Here is a 22514-nt window from a genome sequence, read left to right on the forward strand (position 1 = left end):
TTGGCTGAAGACATTTCTTATGTCCAGTGGTACAAAGAACATAACTCAAGGTAGATTTAACCACTTAATGCTGATCCATGATATGCTACTTGCCCCTATCCCAATATTAAACCACTGATCCAGGATATGCTACTTGCCCCTATCCCAATATTAAACCACTGATCCAGTATATTCTACTTACCCCTATCCCAATATTAAACCACTGATCCAGGATATTCTGCTTACCCCTATCCCAATATTAAACCACTGATCCAGGATATGCTGCTTACCCCTATCCCAATATTAAACCACTGATCCAGGATATGCTGCTTACCCCTATCCCAATATTAAACCACTGATCCAGGATATGCTGCTTACCCCTATCCCAATATTAAACCACTGATCCAGGATATGCTGCTTACCCCTATCCCAATATTAAACCACTGATCCAGGATATGCTGCTTACCCCTATCCCAATATTAAACCACTGATCCAGGATATGCTGATCCAGGATATTACCCCTATCCCAATATTAAACCACTGATCCAGGATATGCTGCTTACCCCTATCCCAATATTAAACCACTGATCCAGGATATGCTGCTTACCCCTATCCCAATATTAAACCACTGATCCAGGATATGCTGCTTACCCCTATCCCAATGTTGACAGTAAACTGTAAACATTTACATAGAGTTTATAGCCTGTTTAGTTTATACACTTCAAAAGGAATCAGCTGCGACCCACTCCCAATCTACCATTTAAGTGTTAAAAAAACCCACACATTTCAAAGCGTTCCTTTTCAATTAAAGGAACTGTGCAGTATAGGTGGTGGGAGCTGAATTTCCACATTTGAATAAGCACATCCTGGCCATTAGTGCAACGTTGGCCAATGTAACTCCATAAAAATATTTATTTGCATTTTTATGCCATTTTGGGACTGTCAGAAAGAGCCAAAACTAAGAGTAATTGACAGGATGATTGAAGGTTTGTAATGTTTCTCTAACCTTGGTGTAATGGCCAGTCTGTATAAATATTTTGACAGTATTAAAATATTATAGATAACTACAAAAAAGCTACTGTGGTCTATGGATTTCACCGATCCCAGATTTGTAGGCTATGTGCTTTAGCTAACTCCTTTCATTATCGTTGTCATCAGTATGTGCTTTAGCTGGGGGGACTAGGCTCTATCTCCTCCGAAACCACTGAATCTGTGTTGCCTTTCCAGTTTTCCAGAGTGCAGAGGCTAATCTCATAGTTCATGTCATGTTGATGCTAGCACTTAGTTAATCTCCCAAACTTGCTGCTTGAGTCAATTGTAATTGTGATGTGGAATTTGCAGACAGGGCAGGAAGTTTGACCCACGGCTCTGTGTCATGACTCGGCTACAATTGTTGTTAGCAACCTGGGCTAAATATCACTCCATACTCTGTCCATGAATTTATTATGATGTACTGCCAAAATAAAGGAAACACTTGAGTAAATGAGGATACAAAGTCTTTTGAAAGCAGACGCTTCCACACAGGTGTGGTTCCTGAGTTAATTAAGCAATTAACACATCCTATCGTGCTTAGGGTTATGTATCAAAATGCCCAGTTGTGCATTATTCTGGCTACCATGGCTAGAAGAGGACATCTCAGTGATGTTGAAAGAGGTCTCAAAGGAGCATAGGGTGTTTAAAGGGTGTGTGTGTCAGTCACCAGATCTTAACCCAACTGAACCAGCGTTTTCCACCGCCATGAACAAAACTCAAAATTATGGAATTTCTCATGTAAGAATGGTGTCATATCCCTCCAATAGAGTTCCAGACACTTGCGAATCTATGCCAAGGCACATTGAAGCTGTTCTGGCGGCCCAACGCCCTATTAAGACATTTTATGTTGGCGTTTCCTTTATTTTGGCAGTTTCCTTTATTCCTCTGTAATGTCTGACTGGCACTGTGGCTGTATTCTATCATTCCAGCTTTTCTTCCATCTTCAAAAAGAACGGACCTTTCCGGAACCCAGGGCCAAGTTCTACATCGCAGAAATGGCAAGCGCACTGGGCTATCTGCATTCTCTCAACATAGTTTACAGGTACATGGATTGCGTGTATGTATACAAAACATTAAGAACACCTGCTCTTTCCATTTATATCGACTGACCAAGTGAATCCAGGTGAAAGCGATGATCCCTTATTGATGTCACTTGTTAAATCTACTTCAATCCGTGTAGATGAAGGGGAGGAGACAGGTTAAAGAAGGATCTTTAAACCTTAAGACATGGATTATGTATGTGTGCCATTGAGTGTGAATAGGCAAGACAAAGGATTTAAGTGCCTTTGAATGGGGTATCGTAGTAGGTGCCATGCGCAAAGGTTTGTGTCAAGAACTGCAACACTGCTGGGTTTTTCAAGTTCAACAGTTTCCCGTGTGTATTAAGAATGGTCCACCACCCAAAGGACATCCAGCCAACTTGACACAACTGAGGGAAGCATTGGAGTCGACATGGGCCAGCAACCCTGTGGAACGCAATCAAAACACCATGTAGAGTCCATGCCCTGAAGAATTGAGGCTCTTCTGAGGGCAAACTCAATATTAGGGCAAACTCAATATTAGGACGGTGTTCCTAATGTTTGGTATACTCAGTGTATGAATGTGTGATGAGTAACCTTGCCTGAGCATGGGCTTTGGCTCAACAGGCAAACCCGGTCTTGAGGTGTGCAGGAGTCCCAGGTTCAAATCCAGTCAGTGGCAAAGGCTGTATTGGATAAGTGAGTCACCCATGTGGACAGGCTGGCTGGTTGTCTTGGCTCTGGTACACCAGTTGGCAAAAGGTCTGTAGTAGAGCGTGAATGCCATCCTGAGCCAGCTACCACCCGGTTACTCAAACCTGCACCTTAGATTCTGCTGCCCTATGCATGTACATGGACTTGGAATCACTGGTCACTTTAAGAATAGAACACTAGCCACTACTGTTTTACTCATTTCACATGTATATACTGTATTCTATTCTACTGTATTTTAGTCAATGCCACCCCAACATTGCTCGTCCTAATATTTCTTAATTCCATTATTTTAGATGTGAGTATTGTTAGATATTACTGCACTGTTGCAGCTAGGAACACAAGCAATCATATTTGATTTGAATGTTAGAATGTGTCTAATAAGGTTTCCTATGTCGTGAAACAGTTTCCACATGAAATATCCTGAATGAGCAATGAATACAACACACATCCCCTTTGAACTTTGATATTTGAAGTGTTCCTTTTTCAAGAGGTCGGCTGTAGTAATGTTTAATAAGTCCAATGTCACTGCTGTCACGGTTGCAGCACGTGTATAGTCGTTCATTAACGGGCTTATTGTTCGTGTCACCTCAGTATGTGTTACACCTGTGCTGGTTGCTATCTTGTTAGTGGGAAAGCCCTACATGTTTTGTTTTGGTTGTTGGTGAGTGACTGTTAGTTCCCATTCTGTTTGAGCTGGGGAACGTAATGCATGTTTGTGCTGCTGTTCTCTTAGGTCTGGTGTGTAGTGTAGTGTGGTGGTGTCTCTTGTCGTGATGTGTTTTTGTCCCACATTTAAATGTTTAATCCTTGTCCCTACAGGAAGCCTTTTGCCTCTTGGTAGGCCGTCATTGTAAATAATAATTTATTCTGAATTGACTTGCCTCGCTAAATAAAAACATGTGAAGGCAATTTTCCCTCAACATGGGGTCTGTCCCCATAGTCCCTCAAGCCATCCACTTTGCCTGTCGTTTCAGTTTGTGTAACCTTTAACTAGGCAAGTCCAGAACAACTTCTTATTTCCAATGACGGCCTACTGGGGAACAGTGGGTTAACTGCCTTGTTCAGGGGCAGAATGACAGATTTTTACCTTATCAGCTCGGGGATTCGATCCAGCAACCTTTTGGTTACTGGCCCAACGCTCTAACCACTATGCTACCTGCCACCCCCGGTTTAGTGTAATGCTGGTTCAGGGACTCATGTAAATTGATATCAACTGGATGTGAATCGCTAGGATTAAAGAAACCTCTCTTGAAGATTGTTTTGATATCCTCTGTTGCCCAGAAGTAGGAAGATAATAGCTCTTGTATTCCATTAAGCACAGTTCTATTATCCAATATCAACAACGTTGGATAATGTTCATGTTTGTTTTTTCACAGGGACTTGAAGCCAGAAAATATCCTTCTCGACTTTGAAGTAAGTGTGACATCCTAACTCATTTGCAGTGCATAAGTAATCTGTTTAATATGTGGAGTAGCTTAGGGCTGTATGCAATCGAAACTGCATTAGCAATCTTTTTGCTTAACAACTGCCTTCGTACAAATGTATCTTGACAACTGAAATCCTCCTCCCATAAATGTAGTCTACCTGGTATTTTAACATTACCCCAAATAATTCTGCATATCAGTTTAACCTCAAGGAAAGTGTTTACTTTAGTTTAGCCTTTAATACACTGAAAAAAAAACATATAAATTCAACATGTTGGTCCCATGTTTTCACGAGCTGAAATAAAAGATCCCAGAAATGTTCCATACGCACAAAAAGCCTATTTCTATCAAAATGTGTGCACACATTTGTTTACATCACTGTTAGTGAGCATTTCTCCTTTGCTGAGATAATCCTGATAGTTGTGGCATATCAAGAAGCTGATTAAACAGCATGGTCATTACACAGGTGCACCTTGTGCTGGGGACAATAAAAGGCCACTCTTAAATGTGCAGTTTTGTCACACAACACAATGCCACAGAAGTCTCAATTTTTGAGGGAGCGTGCAATTTGCATGCTGCCTGCAGGAATGTCCACTAGAGCAGGAATGTCCACAGAGAATTTAATTTCTCTACCATAAACCACCTCTCACGTTATTTAAGAGAATTTGACAGTACTTCCAACCGGCCTCACAACCGATTATGTGTAATGTGTCGTGTGGGCAGGCGGTTTGCTGATGTCAACGTTGTGAACAGAGTGCCATGTGGTGGCAGCGGGGTTATGGTATGGGTAGGCATGAGCTACGGACAACGAACACAATTGGATTTTATGAATGCACAGAGAAACTGTGACGAGATCCTGAGGCCCATTGTGCCAAACATCCTTCGCCATCACCTCATGTTTCAGCATGATAATGTAGCAAGGATCTGTACTCAACTCCTGGAAGCTGAAAATGTACCATTTATTCCATGGCCTGCATACTCACCAGACATGTCACCCATTGAAAATGTTTTGGATGCTTTGGCTCAACTTGTAAGACGGCGTGTTCTAGTTTGTGCCAATATTTGTTATTGTTAATTTATTTTATTTTTTAAAACTTTAGTTTATTTAGTAAATATTTTCTTAACTCTATTTCTTGAACTGCATTGTTGGTTAAGGGCTTGTAAGTGCTACTACACCGGTTGTATGCGGCACGTGACAAATAAAATGGATTTGATATCCAACAACTTCGCACAGCCATTAAAGAGGAGTGGGACAACATTCCACAGACTACAATCAACAGCCTGCGAAGGAGATGCGTTGCTCTGCATGAGGCAAATGGTGGTCTCACTAGATACTGACTGGTTTTCTGATCCACACCCCTAAGTTAAAAATATATATATATTATTTTATCTGGGACCAACAGATGGGACCATCTGTATTCCAAGTCATGTAAAATCCATAGATTAGGGCCTAATTATTTTTTTCAATTGACTGATTTCTTTAGATGAACTAACTTTGTAAAATCTTTTAAATTGTTGTGTTTTTATATTTTTGTAGAGTTTAAATGTTTTCAGTGTTTACTACTAAACTCAGTAAAAAAAAAAGAAACGTCCTCACACTGTCAACTGCTTTTATTTTCAGCAAACTTAACATGTGTAAATATTTGTATGAACAAGATCCACAGACCATGTAACTAACAGAAATGGAATATTGTGTCCCAGAACAAAAGGGGTGGGGGGCTGTATGGCTGGTGGGAGGGTCATGTCAGGATGAGCCTGTAGGAAGGGTACCACATGAGGGAGGAGGATGTCTTCCCTGTAACGCACAGCATTGAGATTGCCTGCAATGACACACAACAAGCTCAGTCCGATGATTCTGTGACACACCACCCCAGACCCTCCACCTCCAAATCTATCCCGCTCCAGAGTATAAGCCTTGGTGTAAAACTCATTCCTTGAAAGATAAACGCAAATCTGACTATCACCCCTGGTGAGACAAAACCGTGACTCGTCAGTGAAGAGCACTTTTTGCCAGTCCTGTCTAGTCCAGCGACGGTGGGTTTGTGCCCATAGGCGACATTGTTGCCAGTGATGTCTGGTGAGGACCTGCCTTACAACAGGCATACAAGCCCTCAGTCCAGCCTCTCTCAGCCTATTGAGGATAGTCTGAGCACTGATGGAGGGATTGTGCGTTCCTGGTGTAACTCGGGCAGTTGTTGCTATCCTGTACCTGTCCCGCAGTTGTGATGTTCAGATGTACCGATCATGTGCAAGTGTTGTTACATGTGGTCTGCCACTGCGAGGACGATCAACTGTCCGTCTTGTCTCCCTCTTAGGCGTCTCACATTGCAATTTATTACACTGGCCACATCTGCAGTCCTCATGGCTCATTGCAGCATGCCTAAGGCACGTTCACGCAGATGAGCAGGGCCCCTGGGCATCTTTCTTTTGGTGTTTTTTTCAGAGTCAGTAGAAAGGCCTCTAGTGTCCTAAGTTTTCATAACTGTGACCTTAATTGCATGAGCTGTTAGTGTCTTAACGACCGTTCCACGGGTGCATGTTCATTAATTGTTTATGGTTCATTGAACAAGCATGGGAAACAGTGTTTTAAACCCTTTACAATGAAGATCTGTGAAGTTATTTTGAATTTGACAAATGACCTTTTAAAGCCAGGGTCCTGAAAAGGGGCGTTTATTTTTTTGCTGAGTTTAGTCATTGGAAAAAATTGTCTCAAACTAACCAATCCAACAGCTTATAAAGAAAGCAACTGTCTGTGGTGAAGCCTAATCCTTCACCAGCTAACACATCTCACACGAACGGCAGTGTCATTTTCAGTTAAGAAGAGAACGTTTGATTTGATTGTTTAACTAATGCGTTTCCTGACCGGCCTTATTGAGACTAAGGAAATTGCGAGTGTCCTGAGAGTTGGCTACTCTCGCCAAAATTCCACAAAGAAAATGTATATTCTTCAGTTCTGACTGAGGATAATGGTGGCAAACACTGTCTAAAATTGTCCCTGACTCCCCTTCTTTAAAGGGACATATAGTCTTGACGGACTTCGGATTGTGCAAGGAAGGCATTTCCCAAGCCGAGACGACAAGCACATTTTGTGGGACACCTGAGGTAAAGTTGAACATGTTTTCCAGGACAGCATATGTAATAAGGCATAATAACCTTTTTTAATGTCTGGACCACTGTTCTGGATTGAGACTGAAAAGGCCTGTCATTGCTAATTTATTTAACCCCCCCCCCTAGTACCTAGCTCCAGAGGTCCTGAAGAAACAACCGTATGACAACACAGTGGACTGGTGGTGTCTAGGATCAGTGCTCTATGAAATGCTCTTTGGCCTGGTGAGTTACAGTAGTAGACATTGAAAACAGGCACAATATGTACGGACAGAACACACCCGTGACATAATGCCTGATCACACACTGTCTTAACAGTAACACACATCTATCTCCCCTCTGTTCCACAGCCTCCGTTCTACAGCAGAGACACCCATGAGATGTATGAAAACATCCTCCACAAACCCCTGATGATGCGTCCCGGAGCGTCCAACACGGCCTGGTCCCTCCTGCAGGCTCTACTGGAGAAGGACGGCACACACAGACTGGGCTCCAGAGACGACTTTGTGAGTGGTGACCCTCACAGCATGGCAGTGGTTTATGGTTTTATGTCACCCATCTCATTTAGTTAGAAAATATTGTGACCCAAGACTTTTTAAATACTCCAAACTCACTAAATACACACAAATGGACCTTCCTCGAAGTCACAAGAGGTTGGTGGCACCTTACTTGGAGAGTGCGGGATCATGGTGTGAATGGAGCGGAATAGTTGGAATGGTAACAATTACATAAAACCTATGGTTTCCAGGTGTTTGATGCCATTCCATTTGCTCCGTTCCGTCCATTATTGTGAGCTGTTCTCCCCTCAGCAGCCTACAGTGCTCTAGATCCCAAGCTACCATTTATTTAAGTAACACAGCAGTATGCTTCATAGTCTCACAACTGTGACTCATGTATTGCTGTAGCTGATGGCATCTGACTCTCTCTGGTGGAGAAACATTGTCATGACCAGGAGTTGCTCAATACCTGCAGTGTCTGGCAATGTTCATTTCTTCTTGGCAGATGGATTGCATTACATCGCTTTCATCAGTATGAAGTAATAGCATTTGCCTTGGTTGTTCTAGAACTGAAAAAGATCTATTCTCTTTTTTTCAGAATGAGATCAAAGCACATAACTTCTTCTCTGCGATCAAGTGGGATGATCTGGAACAGAGAAAGGTTCCACCTCCATTCACTCCCAATGTGGTAAATGTTCTCAGGGTTACATGTGATTCTGATGTATGGTAACACACGGCAGATGCAACATCAGACCACAAGCATGAATGAACTGATGTTTGTTTTTTCCTCTTTCCTGTTTTGCAGAATTCTCCTTACGACATCACAAACTTTGATCCAGAATTCACAGATGAGACCGTTCCAAACTCTGTGTGCTATACTGAACATGCCATAGTCAACGCCAGTGTAATGGAGGCTGATGATGCCTTCCTAGGTTTTTCCTACGCGCCCCCTCAGATGACTCCTTCCTATGAAAGACTTGCTGTGAGGACCTGCCCCAGAGTTCTGTGAAATTGCCTTAATTTTTATTTTTTACAAGGAGCACGTGTGCACCTAAGTTGAAAAATGTAGGTGCACACAAAGAAATGTAGGACCACATTGAGAAATATTTGAGGTAAGAAAGCTAGAATCCTTAATTATTCTAGGTGAACTGGTGCACAGCAAAATCTTAAGGCACATATGCAATCAAAATGGATGCACTGTAGAGCCTTGACCTTAACCCAGTATTATTCTATCCTGGTCCTGGAAATCTATAGGGTATGCAGGATTTGTTCCAGCCCAGTAGCTTGTTGAGTGTATTTAGGTGTGTTAGTGCTGGTCTGGAACAAAGCCTGCACACCCTATGTGTCTCCAGGATCAGGACTGAAAAACACTACCTTAAACTGTCCTAAATATTTTGAATAAAAGGGAAGAATTTATATTGTGGATTAACCCGTTTTGAGAAAAGCCAAAGTGAGCAGAAGTTGTGATCAGACAGCACTTATGAAAAGGGTTTGGGTTGCAGACTGTGTCAAGAAACCTTTATTTTTACCTAATGATATTTATATAACAAATTATATTTTTAAGAAATGTTGGCCAGATTTCTTTCTTGACACATGTATTGGTTGTTGGCTCATGTCCATTTTGGTTCTTTGTTTGAAGAAACAAGGACATTCAGTGTGATGTTGTCAGGGTGGGGGTGGGTAAAGAAATAAAAATGTCCCCGAAATAAAATCCTAAATTTAAGTGGCGAGTTGGGATGAAAGCGCTTCCTCAAAATCTTTTCGTTCCACTTTAAAAGCAGATTTTGTGGATTTAATGAAATGGCAGTGAACATGTCATTTATATGCTTTCAGAACAGCTAAAAGGAATTGTTTTGTCTCTTCCAATATCAAAAGATTTGTTATCCTAACAAGATCACTGGTTAATGGTATATTTAGAAAGTGCTTGTAGTAGGTTTATTTATAGATTCATTGTTAGTTTGTGGTGGGGGGGTTCTCAGTCGGAAATACTAGGTCACGAAATATAGTCTTGTGTTGACAGAGGTCATTTCAGTTCAGATTTTCATTATGTGTGTTTATATAGACCTTTTCTGTAATGGCTCCAGTGACTTTACTTTGCAAACAGGTGCTGCGCCATCTGATTTATTTCTGTGGTTTGCTTGCCTGTCTGTGTTTCAGTTTACAAACTCATAATCTTGCCTTAATTGACACTCCTTCCTTAGAAATCCTCACAGAAAACCTCAACCACCAGACTAGGATTTCCATACCATTTCTAACTAACGAGTGTTGTCAACATGCCTCATTGTTCAATACAATGCCTTGGATGTACTGTACATTAAAATAATAATTAAATGAACCAACAAGTTTGTTTTCGATGTCTTGTTTATTACGGAGATGGGGGGACTTGTCTGTGCACTCAAATTAGCGAGCACAGTTCAAAGTTCAAGTCGCGTGATATCTTGACTGTGTGACTAGTCTCTTCAGCCAACTCTTTAGCTAACGTTAGTCAGTCGGTAACATAAAATGGAAGACTTTTTCTTACTGAAAGAGTCAGTTTTGTCTTTTCTAGACAGAAGTGGAGCTCTTCTTCAACTTGCTGAAGACTGCAAACCATTCAACGGTAAGTTTTAAGGGCCAGTTGTAGACTAGCTAGCGAGAGCTTTCGGTCAGTGTTAGCTAGCTAGCTAATGGGATTGTGTGACTCCTGAGGAAAGGGTAACCTAGGCAACCCTGTACCCACTTGGAGGATGTGATGACGTGAGACGCAGTCCTTCATAGATGACAGCAAACTGTTAAATAACTGATATGGTTATGTAAATTGATAGAGTTGACTTTATAACAGCTACATCAATCACCCAAGAACCTATTCCCCTTCAGACATCCAGCGAAATGAAGCTGTGTATCGGTTCTGTATCCGTGTGAACCCTTCAGACCTAATCGAACTGGATCCTAGATTGGGTGACTGTGTTCTCAATGACCCCCTCAAAGCTACAGCACTGTTTCAATCTGTAAGTCCAAAACATCTCCCATATACATTACCCCTTATTCAAACCTTGAATTTTGAACATACTGGTTTTTGTTGTCACTCTTTCAGGTTTGTTTTCTGTCAATAAAGACACTCTCCCTCATAGAGAAAATCCACACAGAAAGTCAGGTGAATGTGATCCTGAAGTTTACACACTTACCTCCGTTCCCTGAGTACACCTTGGACCTCTGTGAGTTTCCCTGTGGTTATGGCCCCATGAGGCCTGTTGCCATGGAGGGCTTGGCCATCGCGATGACTAGGGTCTCAAAGTACACTCAGGGAGCCAGGTTTCTCTGTTCTGAGGAGGACTGTCCCTGCTCAACAGGTAGGCCTGATTACAAGTAACCTATTTCTGTTTTCATAACATCACAGTAATGCCATTTACAAATTCTGTAATATGATGTTATCCTCAGGGTTCCATCACATCAGAGTGCACGCACCCGGAGCCACTGAGTCAGCCACGGTGAGGAGTGACTTCAGCTGCCTGCTCTGCTCCTCTCACCTCAAAGAGGACATAAAGTTCCGGGTCCTGGGGGGTGAGAATGTCCCTAAATGATACCTGATGAAGTAGCCTCACATGCCATTCTTACATGTAACTCGTCATTTCTTACTAGCTCTGATTTTGCTGACAGCTACTTTATTGAAGAAAATGTACTTGAATGTGATTGTCTCATCTAGCTACCTTAAGATGGATGCACTGGATAAGAACATCTGCTAAATGACTGACCTTTTGTAATGTAAATATAATGTGGTTTGGAAACAGACAAGCAGCTTGTAGAGCTGATCCATGTTAAAGCACTGGATGTCCTGAAAGTCCATTCTCCCAGTGCCCTCAGGTACCAGTCTGTCACCCTGTTTCTCAGAGGTAAGCTCACATAATAATGATCATTTTGCCCAAACGTTTTGTAATGTTCACATATTGCAAGTCAAGATTTTGTTTTTAATAGATTTGACTTTATCTCCTTAGAAAAGTAACTTAGAAGTTTGTATGGAATTTTCTATTTTCCATTACAAATTTAATTTTGGAGCCTAAATCCAATGGGGGAAGAGTTAAAATAGAGGTTTGAGTAGCCAGCCACGCAGTAGTGCCCCTGGGTGAGATATTAGGTATTCCTGTGCCCTCCAATAACATTGTCCAGCCATTACCCCTGAGAGAGCAGTGATTCTCAGTGCCAGTATTAGCATATTCTGTTGACCTAGTCTTCTGGAGGAATTCAACACAGCGAGATCATGTTACTAAACATATATGTTAATAAGTGTAAGAAACACTCATTAGTTGGGTCACACAACATACACACAGTGAGATCTTTGTTCCAAGGGCCTGGTTCCTGTGTTGCTCTTGGCAGGGGTGTGTAGGTGCCTTGCATATTCCTCAAATAATTAGGAAAAAGCAAGACAGAACCAGACAACCCCTCTGAGTGTTATGGTTCTGTTTCCCTCACAACATTGTAGATGAGCTGTGTAACTCCATGAGGATTGGACGTCTGTACAGGGTGCTGGGCATACCGGCCCATGTCCACCATTGGCCCAACGTCACCTGGAGTGTAGAGGCCAATAGCGTTCAACCGTGGGAGCCTGAAAGGACCTATATGCATGCTTACAATGGTACAGATCAGCTTACATTAAATCCTATTCAGAATCTATAGGTCTGATTTTCAGCTACTCCGAGAAAGCCATTCATAAGGAACATGTATGTGTGTGTCCTTGTGTGTGAGGACTGTGACCTCTGACTTGCTTATACCAGAACAGTACAGTCAAAAGTTTGGACAAACCTACTCATTCCAGGGTTTTTATTTATTTGACCTATTTTCTACATTGTAGAATAATAGTGAAGACATAAAAACAACACATATGGAATCATGTAGTAACTAAGTGTAAAACAAATCTAAATATATTTTATGAGATTCTTCAAATAGCCGCCCTTTGCCTTGATGACAGCATTGCACACTCTTGGCATTCTCTCAACCTGCTTCATGAGGTAGTCACCTGGAATGCATTTCAATTCAATTGTTAAGTTAATTTGTGGATTTTTTTTCCCTTAATGATTTTGAGCCAATCAGTTGTGTTGTGACAAGGTAGGATTGGAATACAGAGGATATCCCTATATTTGGTAAAAGACCAAGTCCATATTATGGCATGAACAGCTCAAATAAACAAAGAGAAACGACAGTCCACCATTACTTTAAGACATGAAGGTCAGTCAATCCAGAAAATGTTTCTTCAAGTGCAGTTGTAAAAACCATTAAGCGCTATGAAAAAACTGGCTCTCATGAGGACCGCTACAGGAAAAGGAGACCCATTGTTACCTCTGCTACAGGGGATAAGTTCATTAGAGTTACCAGCCTCAGAAATTGGAGCCCAAATAAATGCTTCAGAGTTCAAGTAACAGACACATCTCAACATCAACTCTTCAGAGGAGACTGTTTGAAACAGGCCTTCATAGTCAAATTGCTGCAAAGAAACCACTAGTAAAGGACACCAATAAGAAGAATAGACTTGCTTGGGCCAAGAAACACGAGTAATGGACATTAGATCGGTGGAAATCTGTCCTTTGGCTCCAAATTGGAGATTTTTGGTTCCAACCGCCGTGTCTTTGTGAGATGCAGAGTAGGTGAACGGATGATTTCAAGCATGTGTGGTTCCCACCGTGAAGCATGGAGGATGTGTGATTGTGCTTTGCTGGTGACACTGTCAGTGATTTATTTAGAATTCAAGGCACACTTAACCAGCATGGCTACCACAGCATTCTGCAGCAATACTCCATCTCATCTGATTTGCGTTTAGTAGGATTATCATTTGTTTTTCAACAGAACAATTAACCAAAACACTTCCAGGCTGTGTAAGAGCTATTTGTCGAAGGAGAGTGGAGTGCTGCATCAGATGACCTAGCCTCCACAATCCCCCGACCTCAACCCAATTGAGATGGTTTGGACCACAGAGTGAAGGAAAAGCAGCCAACAAGTGCTCAGAATATGTGGGAACTCCAAGACTGTTAGAAAAGCATTCCAGGTGAAGCTGGTTGAGAGAATGCCAAGAGTGTGCAAAGGGTGGCTACTTTGAAGAATCTAAAATAAAATATATTATGATTGTTTACATAGTTTGTCTTCACTAATATTCGACAATGTAGAAAATACAACAAATAAAGAACCCTTGAATGTGTAGGTGTCCAAACTTTTGACTGGTACTGTATATTCAATGACAACACCTCACAGTCCAGTAGATTCATTCCACCCCTCTTCTTTTCCTTCAACCACAACCCCCAGACACGGGCACCATCAGCTCTAACTTCCAGGCCCTGTTGACGGCAACAGCCTGTTCCCCCTGGAGGTTCTCTGCCATTGTGGCTAACATGTTTGGATCCCCTGTGGTTCCCCCAGGCTTGTACAGCACTCTGAAGCTGGGCCTGCTGCTTAGCCTGGTCCAGTGCCGGGAGGACAACCCAGACTCACTGCACTGCCTGGACCTGCTAGCGCTGACGACTGACACACTCATACTGGAAAGGTCTTGCATTATAATGCTTCAGTCAATTCATCAATCTCTGAATCAGTCAATCAATCAACCATGTTCTTAGGAAGTACAATGGCCAAAACAATAACATTACTACAGTAAAATTATACTATGCCTATATTCAAGTCAACAGCATAAATAAATAGTTGAGAGCCAGCCTCCGTTACCCCCGTCTTAGGCTGATGACGTACAGCCTGGGTCTGGCTGGCCGTGGGGTGAGACACCCTGCAACAGGGGAGATGTTTGCCTCTCTTTCTCGTGATGAACACGGAGCAGGCACGGCTAACATCCACGCTGGCTCCGCCCTGCTGGCCACTGGGGGCGTCTGCATGCTCGGGGACCTGGGCCACCACAAGAAAGATAAGATGGATGCCCTTCAGTCAGGTACAGAGCCCTGCTTACCTTGTAGCCTGGAGCCAGTCTGATACAGCTGTAGCAATGCAACATTATGGCACCTCCTGTGACACAAAGTATAGAGTAAGTTATGAGTGTATAGCCCAAGGGACTGGTTTCACACGGGGCCTTTGCCTTCTATCCACCACCAACAGTTAGTTCACCTTTGACCGCTCTCCTTCCCCACCCAGCTCTGGAGAGTCGGACAGTGTCTGTGATCATCCCAGGGAAGAAGTATGGAGAGGATGCTGACCAGCAGATCTCCTTCCCTGTCCAGTGCAGCTTCTGGGCCTTGGCAGACTCCACAGCTCCCTCAAACAAGACCACCAGGACTGACAGTACAGTGCTGGGAACAGTGGTGGGTCATAGTCGTTGAATTTACATTACCATTCAAATTTATTGGACTACTGCACTTGATAAATGTGAGTGCCCCCATTGGGTTGTTGTCTGATATGGTGATTCTGCAACAATGCTATTCCATGTGAGCAGTTTGAAACCTTTTCTCCTACCACACAATGCCAATAGCACTCAGCACTGGCAAATATGTGTTCCCGAAATGTCAAATCTGAGCCAGCCAATTGTCTTTTTAGGCGTTTGCTTTATGTAGGCAAAGCAGGAAGGGGAGACAATTTACTCTCTTCAGAGGATGTAGTTAATTGTTCCACTCATGGAATAGGCTGCTGTCCAAACAAACACTTTCAGGTTCTCTTCCACTTTGGCCTGTGCCTATTCAGGATGGACAAGAAACAGTACTCTAGTGGTAAATATAGTACTTCCATGTTAAGGTATTTTAACAAAATGAGCTACCAGCCACATGAAAATCTGTGATCCATTGTGTGTGTAGGACATGGGTCCGGTCCCTGCCCAGTTGGCTGAGGCCTTTGGTCTGGTGATCCTGTGTCGGGAGGCAGGGGGAAAGCAGGCCCTGCTAGCCCAGACGGTGCACACCCTCAGACAGGCAGTGCAACCTGGAGAGCCCCTCTACCCATCCTGCATGCAGTTCACCACACAGGACTATAAGGAGGTAAAACCACACAATACTGTACACACTATAATGATGATATTTACCTTTCATGTAATTTATGGCACATAGAAAAAATACATCCGCACTTTTAGATGCTTTGTGACTGACAACATTGACTTACCATTGAGGGGCTCTCCGGGCTGCACTCTTCCTTCCCCTAGCTTCTGGCCCACACCCAGAGGATCCAGACAGAGCTGAGCCCTGGGGCAGAGATGATGATCCATGGCTATTACATGGCCAGCAGAAGGGTCCGCTCAGACTCTGGGCATGGTGCAAAGGTGTCTGTGGCCTCCATCAAGCTACTGTAAGGGCCTACCACATGCTGAGGGTTATTCATTTAAAAAATACCATGTTTAATATTTATACACATCACCCTTTTACTTATTTTAGTGTTTAACTTGGGCATTTGTCAAATCTGATTTAACTGTAAGAGAAAAATCCCTTCAAATTCTCAGGGCACCTGCAGCTTTAGAAGTGTTCTCTGTAATGTCATATTTCTCCACAAGGTGGAGGGCAATCATTAATTTACAGAACCAATAAATGGGTGCCAGTCTAGACTATTTTTTTGTGTAGGCGGGAAAATATTTTCAGTGGTATCAGTTTATTTTTACACAATTTCATCAGTGTTACTATATAGATGTACAAAAGGCTTATCACCAAGACAGGTTTTTCCAGATCTGATGGTCTGTTCCTACATGATGCATTTCATTGCAAGTTAGTAACTACCATTACTCACAGTAAATTCTGCTTAGCTAAAAACTAGACATTTGTTTACTTCTAATTGTCTTTATTGGCATGTTTCTTCCAGGATCTCCCTGGCTGAGGCCCACAGTAAACTGTGTCTGAGAAGCACAGTGCTGGAGGAGGATGCAGTGATCGCTGTGTTGCTGTGTGAAAACTCCATCACTCTCAGACATGGTATGACACACAGGACCGAAGGCCAAGTCAGCAGCCAAACTCATAGATCCCATTTGCTGCCATGTTGAAATCACACATCGTGGCTAATTAACAGTCAAAGAACAAACCCCTCCAGACTCGGCACCATTTCTAGAGATGTCGCAGTCCAACCTTTCTTTTGTCTAGGGTGCCACACCCCCCCCCCAACTAGTACAAAGTCTTTAATACTCCTGTATATGGGGAGAAAAATACATCAGCAGAGCATGGTGAAGAATCCCGCAGCCATGCCTAGGTCTTGCTTTAATGTCAGTGAGTGGGGATTTCTACAGGGAAATCACATTATCAGTCACATGCAGGTGTAGCTACAGGCAAGAGTATCCTGGCCATGATCTTCTTTGCTCTAGTAATAGCAGTCTAGATTTTCCCTGATAGTTGGTCTGGGGACTGCTCCCTCTATCTACAGGAGCCTCAGCGCTCGTTATCCCACCCGACGCAGCATTTCCCTGTGACCTGTGTGACCTGGAAGCTCTCCACAGGAGAGACCTTATCCTGGAGCAGCTCCAACAGAGCATCCTGCACTTTGTCTACGCCTACGCACCCGGGGCTGCCAGCTACATCACTGAGGAGGAATAGGACCACAGCTAAGTTAAAGGATTTTTCTATATTGAATTTCAATGGTGAAATGAGCTACTCAGAATAAAGAAACGCAACGTATTGATCCCAGAAATTGTCCATACGCACAAAGCGCTTCACATTGAGCATTTCTCCTCTGCCAAGATAATCCATCCACATGACAGGTGTGTCATACCAAGTATCTGATTAAACAGCATGATTGCTGTTACCACATCAGGTTGAGGGAGAGTGGAATTGGCATGCTGACTGCAGGAATGTCCACCAGAGTATTGAATGAGAATTTGGCAGTACATCCGACCGGTCTCACCTGCGACAAGCCACCCAGACAGGTGATAAAACTAATTCTGATTGAGCCTATTCCCTCCCAGGCCTACGCACCTGCAGTCAATTGAAATCCATTGATTAGGGTCTAATACATGAACTGTAACATTCATGTTTCAATGTAGGCAGAAAAAAAGATTGCGATTAATGTACCATAAAATATTTTATTTCATAACAGGGCAGAAAAAGAAAACATTTAACCTTGAGCAGGTGAGTCAGACCAAGGTTGTGCTTTTGACAGGCAAGAATGTTGAAAATATGGTGATAGTTTAGGTCTCCAGGGTCACATTTGTGAAGGAGGTCATGCACTGCTTTCCAAACCTTGTGAATTGTCAATGAATAGAAGAAATCAGTTAAATGACCATTGTCTAATGAGATTAGCCATCAACCTACAACTTTCTACCATTGTGGGTGTAGTTGCAATGCTGGTAATTCAAATGAATGGCTTTTCAGCAGGGTAAATTAGCAGAAATGTCAGAAAAGGCATCAATTCCATTTAAAAATGAATGAACACAGGTAGAAAAACTTAGTTGACACCTCAACCCAGGAAATAACTCCCCTACTGCAGGCCTAACATGATGAAATAAGAGTCTCAAACCTTAGTCAGGGATTGCAGGTTTAATGATTGAAGGTAGACCCTGCAAAATGTCCCTGCCACGAGGTGCACTGCAGATATTGAGCTAAGCAAGATGCACACGCTTCAACACTTATGGAAATTGACCCACTATCCCCTTTACCATAATCGCTGCTGCGTCTACCTGTAATGATCAATGCTAATATTGGCAGTTCAGTTAGTCACAGCATCCCAATTTAGTCAGATCAGTAAACAGCAAAAGTGAGAAGTCATCACAACTCCAGTAGAAGACTGAAGGAAACCAATTGGCTATTTAGCCCTCACTCACCATAGGGTTGAGATTTAAGTCTTCATATTCCACATACTGGATCATCAAACCCAATCTAGGAGAGAACAGTCTATTAGCATGACTATCATTTGATTGTAGTTAGGCAAAATATGCAAGCAATTATACTGTAGTTCAGGAAGTCTCTCTCAGCATCCCAATTTAGTCTGATGGGTAAACGGCAAAATGTAGAACTCATCACAACTCCAGTTTCTTGCACATCTGCAGATCAAAGACATGTTTGGCCCTCAGATTAAAAATAATATTTTACTCACCACAGGGCAAGATCTACGTCAGTCTTCAATATACATCCTGGCCCATTAACTCTACGAAAGAACAGAATCTTATTAAAATTATAATTTGATAGACAATGTAAAATCTCAGAATAATGTTAGTCACTATCAGCACCCCAATAATGGTCTGATGGGTAAACGGCAAAAATGATAACTCATCACAACATTAACCGAAGGGAAAACAGATTTCAAACAGGCCACTCAAGTGGGCTGGTTGTATACTAGTCAGTTAATGCCAGTGGAAACGAGAAGGTATAGGCCTAACTCACCAAAAACAAGATGTAGATTGCGTGTCTCTCATTGCACGAAGGGCAGAGTGTATGCAGGTTCACTGCTCCCTGTACTTGATTGACGAGTTAAGGTCACTCCATCACCTGGTTGTATAAGCCTTAACTGAAAGGAAAACCCCAAACCCACAGACACTAGGCTCTCTATGGAATGAGTGACACCCCTGGTGTAGATCTGTTATTGAGTCTTCAGTACCCTGCCAGCCAATCAAATCTGTGGGAGAAAAACATTGTTATACTGATGATCATTGGCCACCAATCGAGATGTGGGTTGAAAGGGTATTCTTTAGTTAGAATAATGCTGGTGGTTCAGTTAGTCACAGTCTCAACACCCCAATTTAGTCAGATGGGTAAACGGCAAATGTGTGAAGTCATCACAGTACCAGCAGAACAGACTAGCAGAGCATAGCTTATAGTTAGGAAATGAACTCACCTCAGTACACTACTGGCATAGCCAGCACCATCTGTCCCCAAAAGAAAAACCTGTGAAAAAAACTGAATTAACTTTGCGACAAAAATAATAAATCAAATTTGACTGACAGTTGTGGTATGGTCAGTGTTGTGATTTTACTGGTAGTTCAGTTAGTCTCAGCAACCAAATTTAGTCAGATGGGTAAACGGCAAAAATTATATTCTAGGCCTTTTAATAAGCCTTGGTTTAAGAATGGACGACTCACTCCAGTACAACAAAGGATGCATCCGTGTCTGGATCCTTTTACACCCTTCAAGTCCATGAACGCTATAAGAGAAATACATAAAACCTGAAGTGAAGTTCCTGCTGCTGTACATTTAAAAACACTGTCATACATCAGCCTACACAGCTCTCGAGTTTACCAAATTCAAGGTTCAGCTAATTCTGGGATTCAGATTGCACACAACTCTACTGCTCAGATATTAAAAGAGCCACATTCAGATCTATGGGAAGCATTCTGCACTTTGAAAAAGTCTGAGTGACATCCACAAATAGTACTCCCAAGTAATTGCCAGGAAACTGGTGTGGCACTATTGGTTTTTATCTTGCATGGATAAGCTGTACTGAAGGAATAGCCAATGCAGTCCGAACACAACTAGACAGCTAAAATGAGTAATGAACTTAGGGTCAGGGGGCACATTTAACACAGCTTGGGAGTACTGCACAATGAAAGCCCACACTGCAGCATTTCCAATGAAGGTTCAACAGCAGATCACGACCTTAACCAAGACCTTCAATCCTTTGAGACGTCCAAAGTCGAGATTCCACAATGAAGTCATTGCGAAGACAATTAACAGACCACCGTGGTATCCGATGATCGGTGACCAGAGCAGGTGTGCAGTAACCTAACTAACAATAGGGGCCGAAATGACAAAGGGGCCATTTATCATCGGATCTGGGACAAGCAGCGGACAGTATGATTTATTACAATACTACTGGGACATTTAGGCCCAAATACACCGTTCGATAAGTCATTGTTTCACTATGGGCCCATTCCATTCACACATGATACTAAGATCCAAGAGTAAACAGTCAATTTATTTTGGTAAAATTATCCATAGTATGATTGCCAACAGCCCACATGCACAGACAAGTGCCTCAAATGTCTGCGGGATGCACCAATTTGAGCATAAACATGGGGGAGTGGTTAATTAGCAAACTAAATGAATGATTATTAAATCATTAATGAGCTGCACCCTTTGCCAGACAATATCCATACATTACCAGTCTCTCGCTTACCCTAGCGCTAACTACATTATGGCCACGACAAGTCTGCCTACTCACGTGATCAGTGGCATTGATTCGTGGCCCTCGAGCGCAGCGCACCAGTGACAAGGAAACGGTTTGCTTACTCACCTAGTCAATAAAAATGTATCATTGAAACGGGACGATTATATTACAGAAAACTACGTAAATGATTTCGAATCCATTTTTAGAGGGAATGATATAATCCTTATTTTGACGGCGGAAACGTTACATTCAGGTTAGCTAACATGCTAGTGTTCTGGTATTTTATATAGCCAGCTAAAACACCAATTTGCATTATTATTGAATAAAACCGACTGCCTAATGTTATTAGCCACCTACCGGTTGCCTGAACGGGGAACTCAACAAGTTGTTGCAAATAATAATAATATTGGTGCGAGCTCATACAACCTCCATGCGTCCTCCTTCGTTGTTCTTCCACAGAGAAAGAGGACTTCCTGCTTCATCGTTAATGGCATGCGCAGTCTGAGCTCACATCACGCAGGCAACTACCAAAAACACCCTACAATGTTTTACCTATTATTATGAGGCAGCTAATAGGTCTATTTTATAACTGTTGAAAACGGTGTTTTGATTGTATTTGTGTTTTGGCAATTTTCATTTGAATTAAAAGGTCCAATGCAGCCACTTTGATCTCAATATCAAATCATTTCTGGGTAACAATTTACGTTAAGTACCTTAATGTGGGTTTTCAATTAACAGTGTCAAAAAGATGGCTTAGCAAAGAGCAATTTCTCAAACAAATTGTTTTTCTAGGACTGTCTGGGAGTGGTCTGAGTGGGGAGGGGAAAGGTGAAAATAAAGCTGTTATTGGCAGAGAGGTTTGGAACTCTTTCTTATTGGTCTATTAACGGTCAACAGGCAGGACAAAACTCCATCCCACCAAAACAGGCAGAAATGCCAGGTAGTCTTTTCAGACAGCTCTTACACTAAAAGGGCATTATCATCTTAGTGTGGAAATACACACTCAGTGGCAGTTTATTAGACACATCACCCCGTTCATGAAAACGGTTCGCTCCTACAGACAGTGAGTCACATGGCCGTGGCTTGCTTTATGAAGCAGGCAGACAGGCATCTGGTTACTGCTTCGATTAAACGTTAGAATGGGCAAAATGAGTGACCTAAGCGACTTCGAGTGTGATATGATCGTCGGTGCCAGGCGCGCCGGTTCCAGTATCTAAGTAACGGACGGTCCCCTGGGCTTGTCATACACGGCAGTGTCTAGCGTTTACCGATAATGGTGCGACAAACAAAAAAACTTCCAGTCAGTGGCAGTCCTGTGGGCGGAAACAGCTCGTTAACGAGAGAGGTCAAAGGAGAATGGCAAGAATCGTACAAGCTCATAGGCGGGCCACAAACAGGCAAATAACGGCGCAGTGGTGTGCAGAATGGCATCTCGGTGCACACAACTCGTCTGTCCTTTTCACGGATGGACTGTTGCAGCAGACAACCACACCGGGTTCCACTCCAATCAGCTAAAAATAAGAAGAAGCGTCTCCAGTGGGAACGCGATCACCAACACTGGACAATTGAGTGGAAAAACATTGCCTAGTCCAATTAATCCCTGTTCCTGTTGCGTCATGCTGAAGGCAGTCAGGATTTGGTGTAAACAGCATGAAACCATGGCCCCATCCTGCCTAGTGTCATCGGTACAGGCTAGTGGCCGTGGTGTAGTGGTGTGGGGGATGTTTTCCTGGCACACGTTAGGTCCCATGACACCAATTGTAGCAAATTGTATCAATTGTACC

At 42.6% G+C, this 22514-nt stretch overlaps 2 protein-coding genes and 1 long non-coding RNA gene across 4 annotated transcripts in view; 2 read left to right on the plus strand and 1 right to left on the minus strand.

The window, feature by feature from the left end:
• The window catches only part of LOC124039570 (serine/threonine-protein kinase Sgk3-like), a 33088-nt gene extending 22985 nt beyond the window's left edge, over window positions 1-10103 (plus strand). The window contains 8 exon segments of the mRNA XM_046355678.1: window positions 1941-2053; window positions 4121-4157; window positions 7184-7270; window positions 7403-7498; window positions 7624-7779; window positions 8369-8458; window positions 8576-8720; window positions 8723-10103. Coding sequence (XP_046211634.1) covers window positions 1941-2053; window positions 4121-4157; window positions 7184-7270; window positions 7403-7498; window positions 7624-7779; window positions 8369-8458; window positions 8576-8720; window positions 8723-8742 — 744 coding nt within the window. The 3' untranslated portion in view covers window positions 8743-10103.
• Window positions 10104-10152: 49 nt separating this feature from the next.
• mcmdc2 (minichromosome maintenance domain containing 2) lies at window positions 10153-17711 on the plus strand. Its single transcript, XM_046355680.1, has 13 exons — window positions 10153-10369; window positions 10627-10757; window positions 10844-11099; window positions 11188-11310; window positions 11538-11639; window positions 12227-12379; window positions 14038-14275; window positions 14460-14665; window positions 14866-15032; window positions 15519-15698; window positions 15860-16002; window positions 16507-16616; window positions 17059-17711. Exons 1-13 carry the CDS (start codon window positions 10273-10275, stop codon window positions 17226-17228), a joined length of 2076 nt encoding a protein of 691 aa, XP_046211636.1. The 5' UTR covers window positions 10153-10272; the 3' UTR covers window positions 17229-17711.
• LOC124039573 lies at window positions 17694-21211 on the minus strand. Of its 2 annotated transcripts, XR_006839605.1 has the most exons (7): window positions 21088-21211; window positions 19706-19767; window positions 19462-19511; window positions 19011-19242; window positions 18724-18774; window positions 18452-18506; window positions 17694-17870 (listed from the first exon to the last, which is right to left on the minus strand). It is a non-coding gene; the product is annotated as an uncharacterized LOC124039573 (long non-coding RNA). The 2 variants fall into 2 exon arrangements; XR_006839604.1 differs by having other exon boundaries at window positions 17694-18506.
• Window positions 21212-22514: the final 1303 nt, after the last annotated feature.

This window comes from Oncorhynchus gorbuscha, linkage group LG07, assembly GCF_021184085.1.
Source record: "Oncorhynchus gorbuscha isolate QuinsamMale2020 ecotype Even-year linkage group LG07, OgorEven_v1.0, whole genome shotgun sequence".
In the NCBI taxonomy this organism is placed as follows: Eukaryota; Metazoa; Chordata; class Actinopteri; order Salmoniformes; family Salmonidae; genus Oncorhynchus; species Oncorhynchus gorbuscha.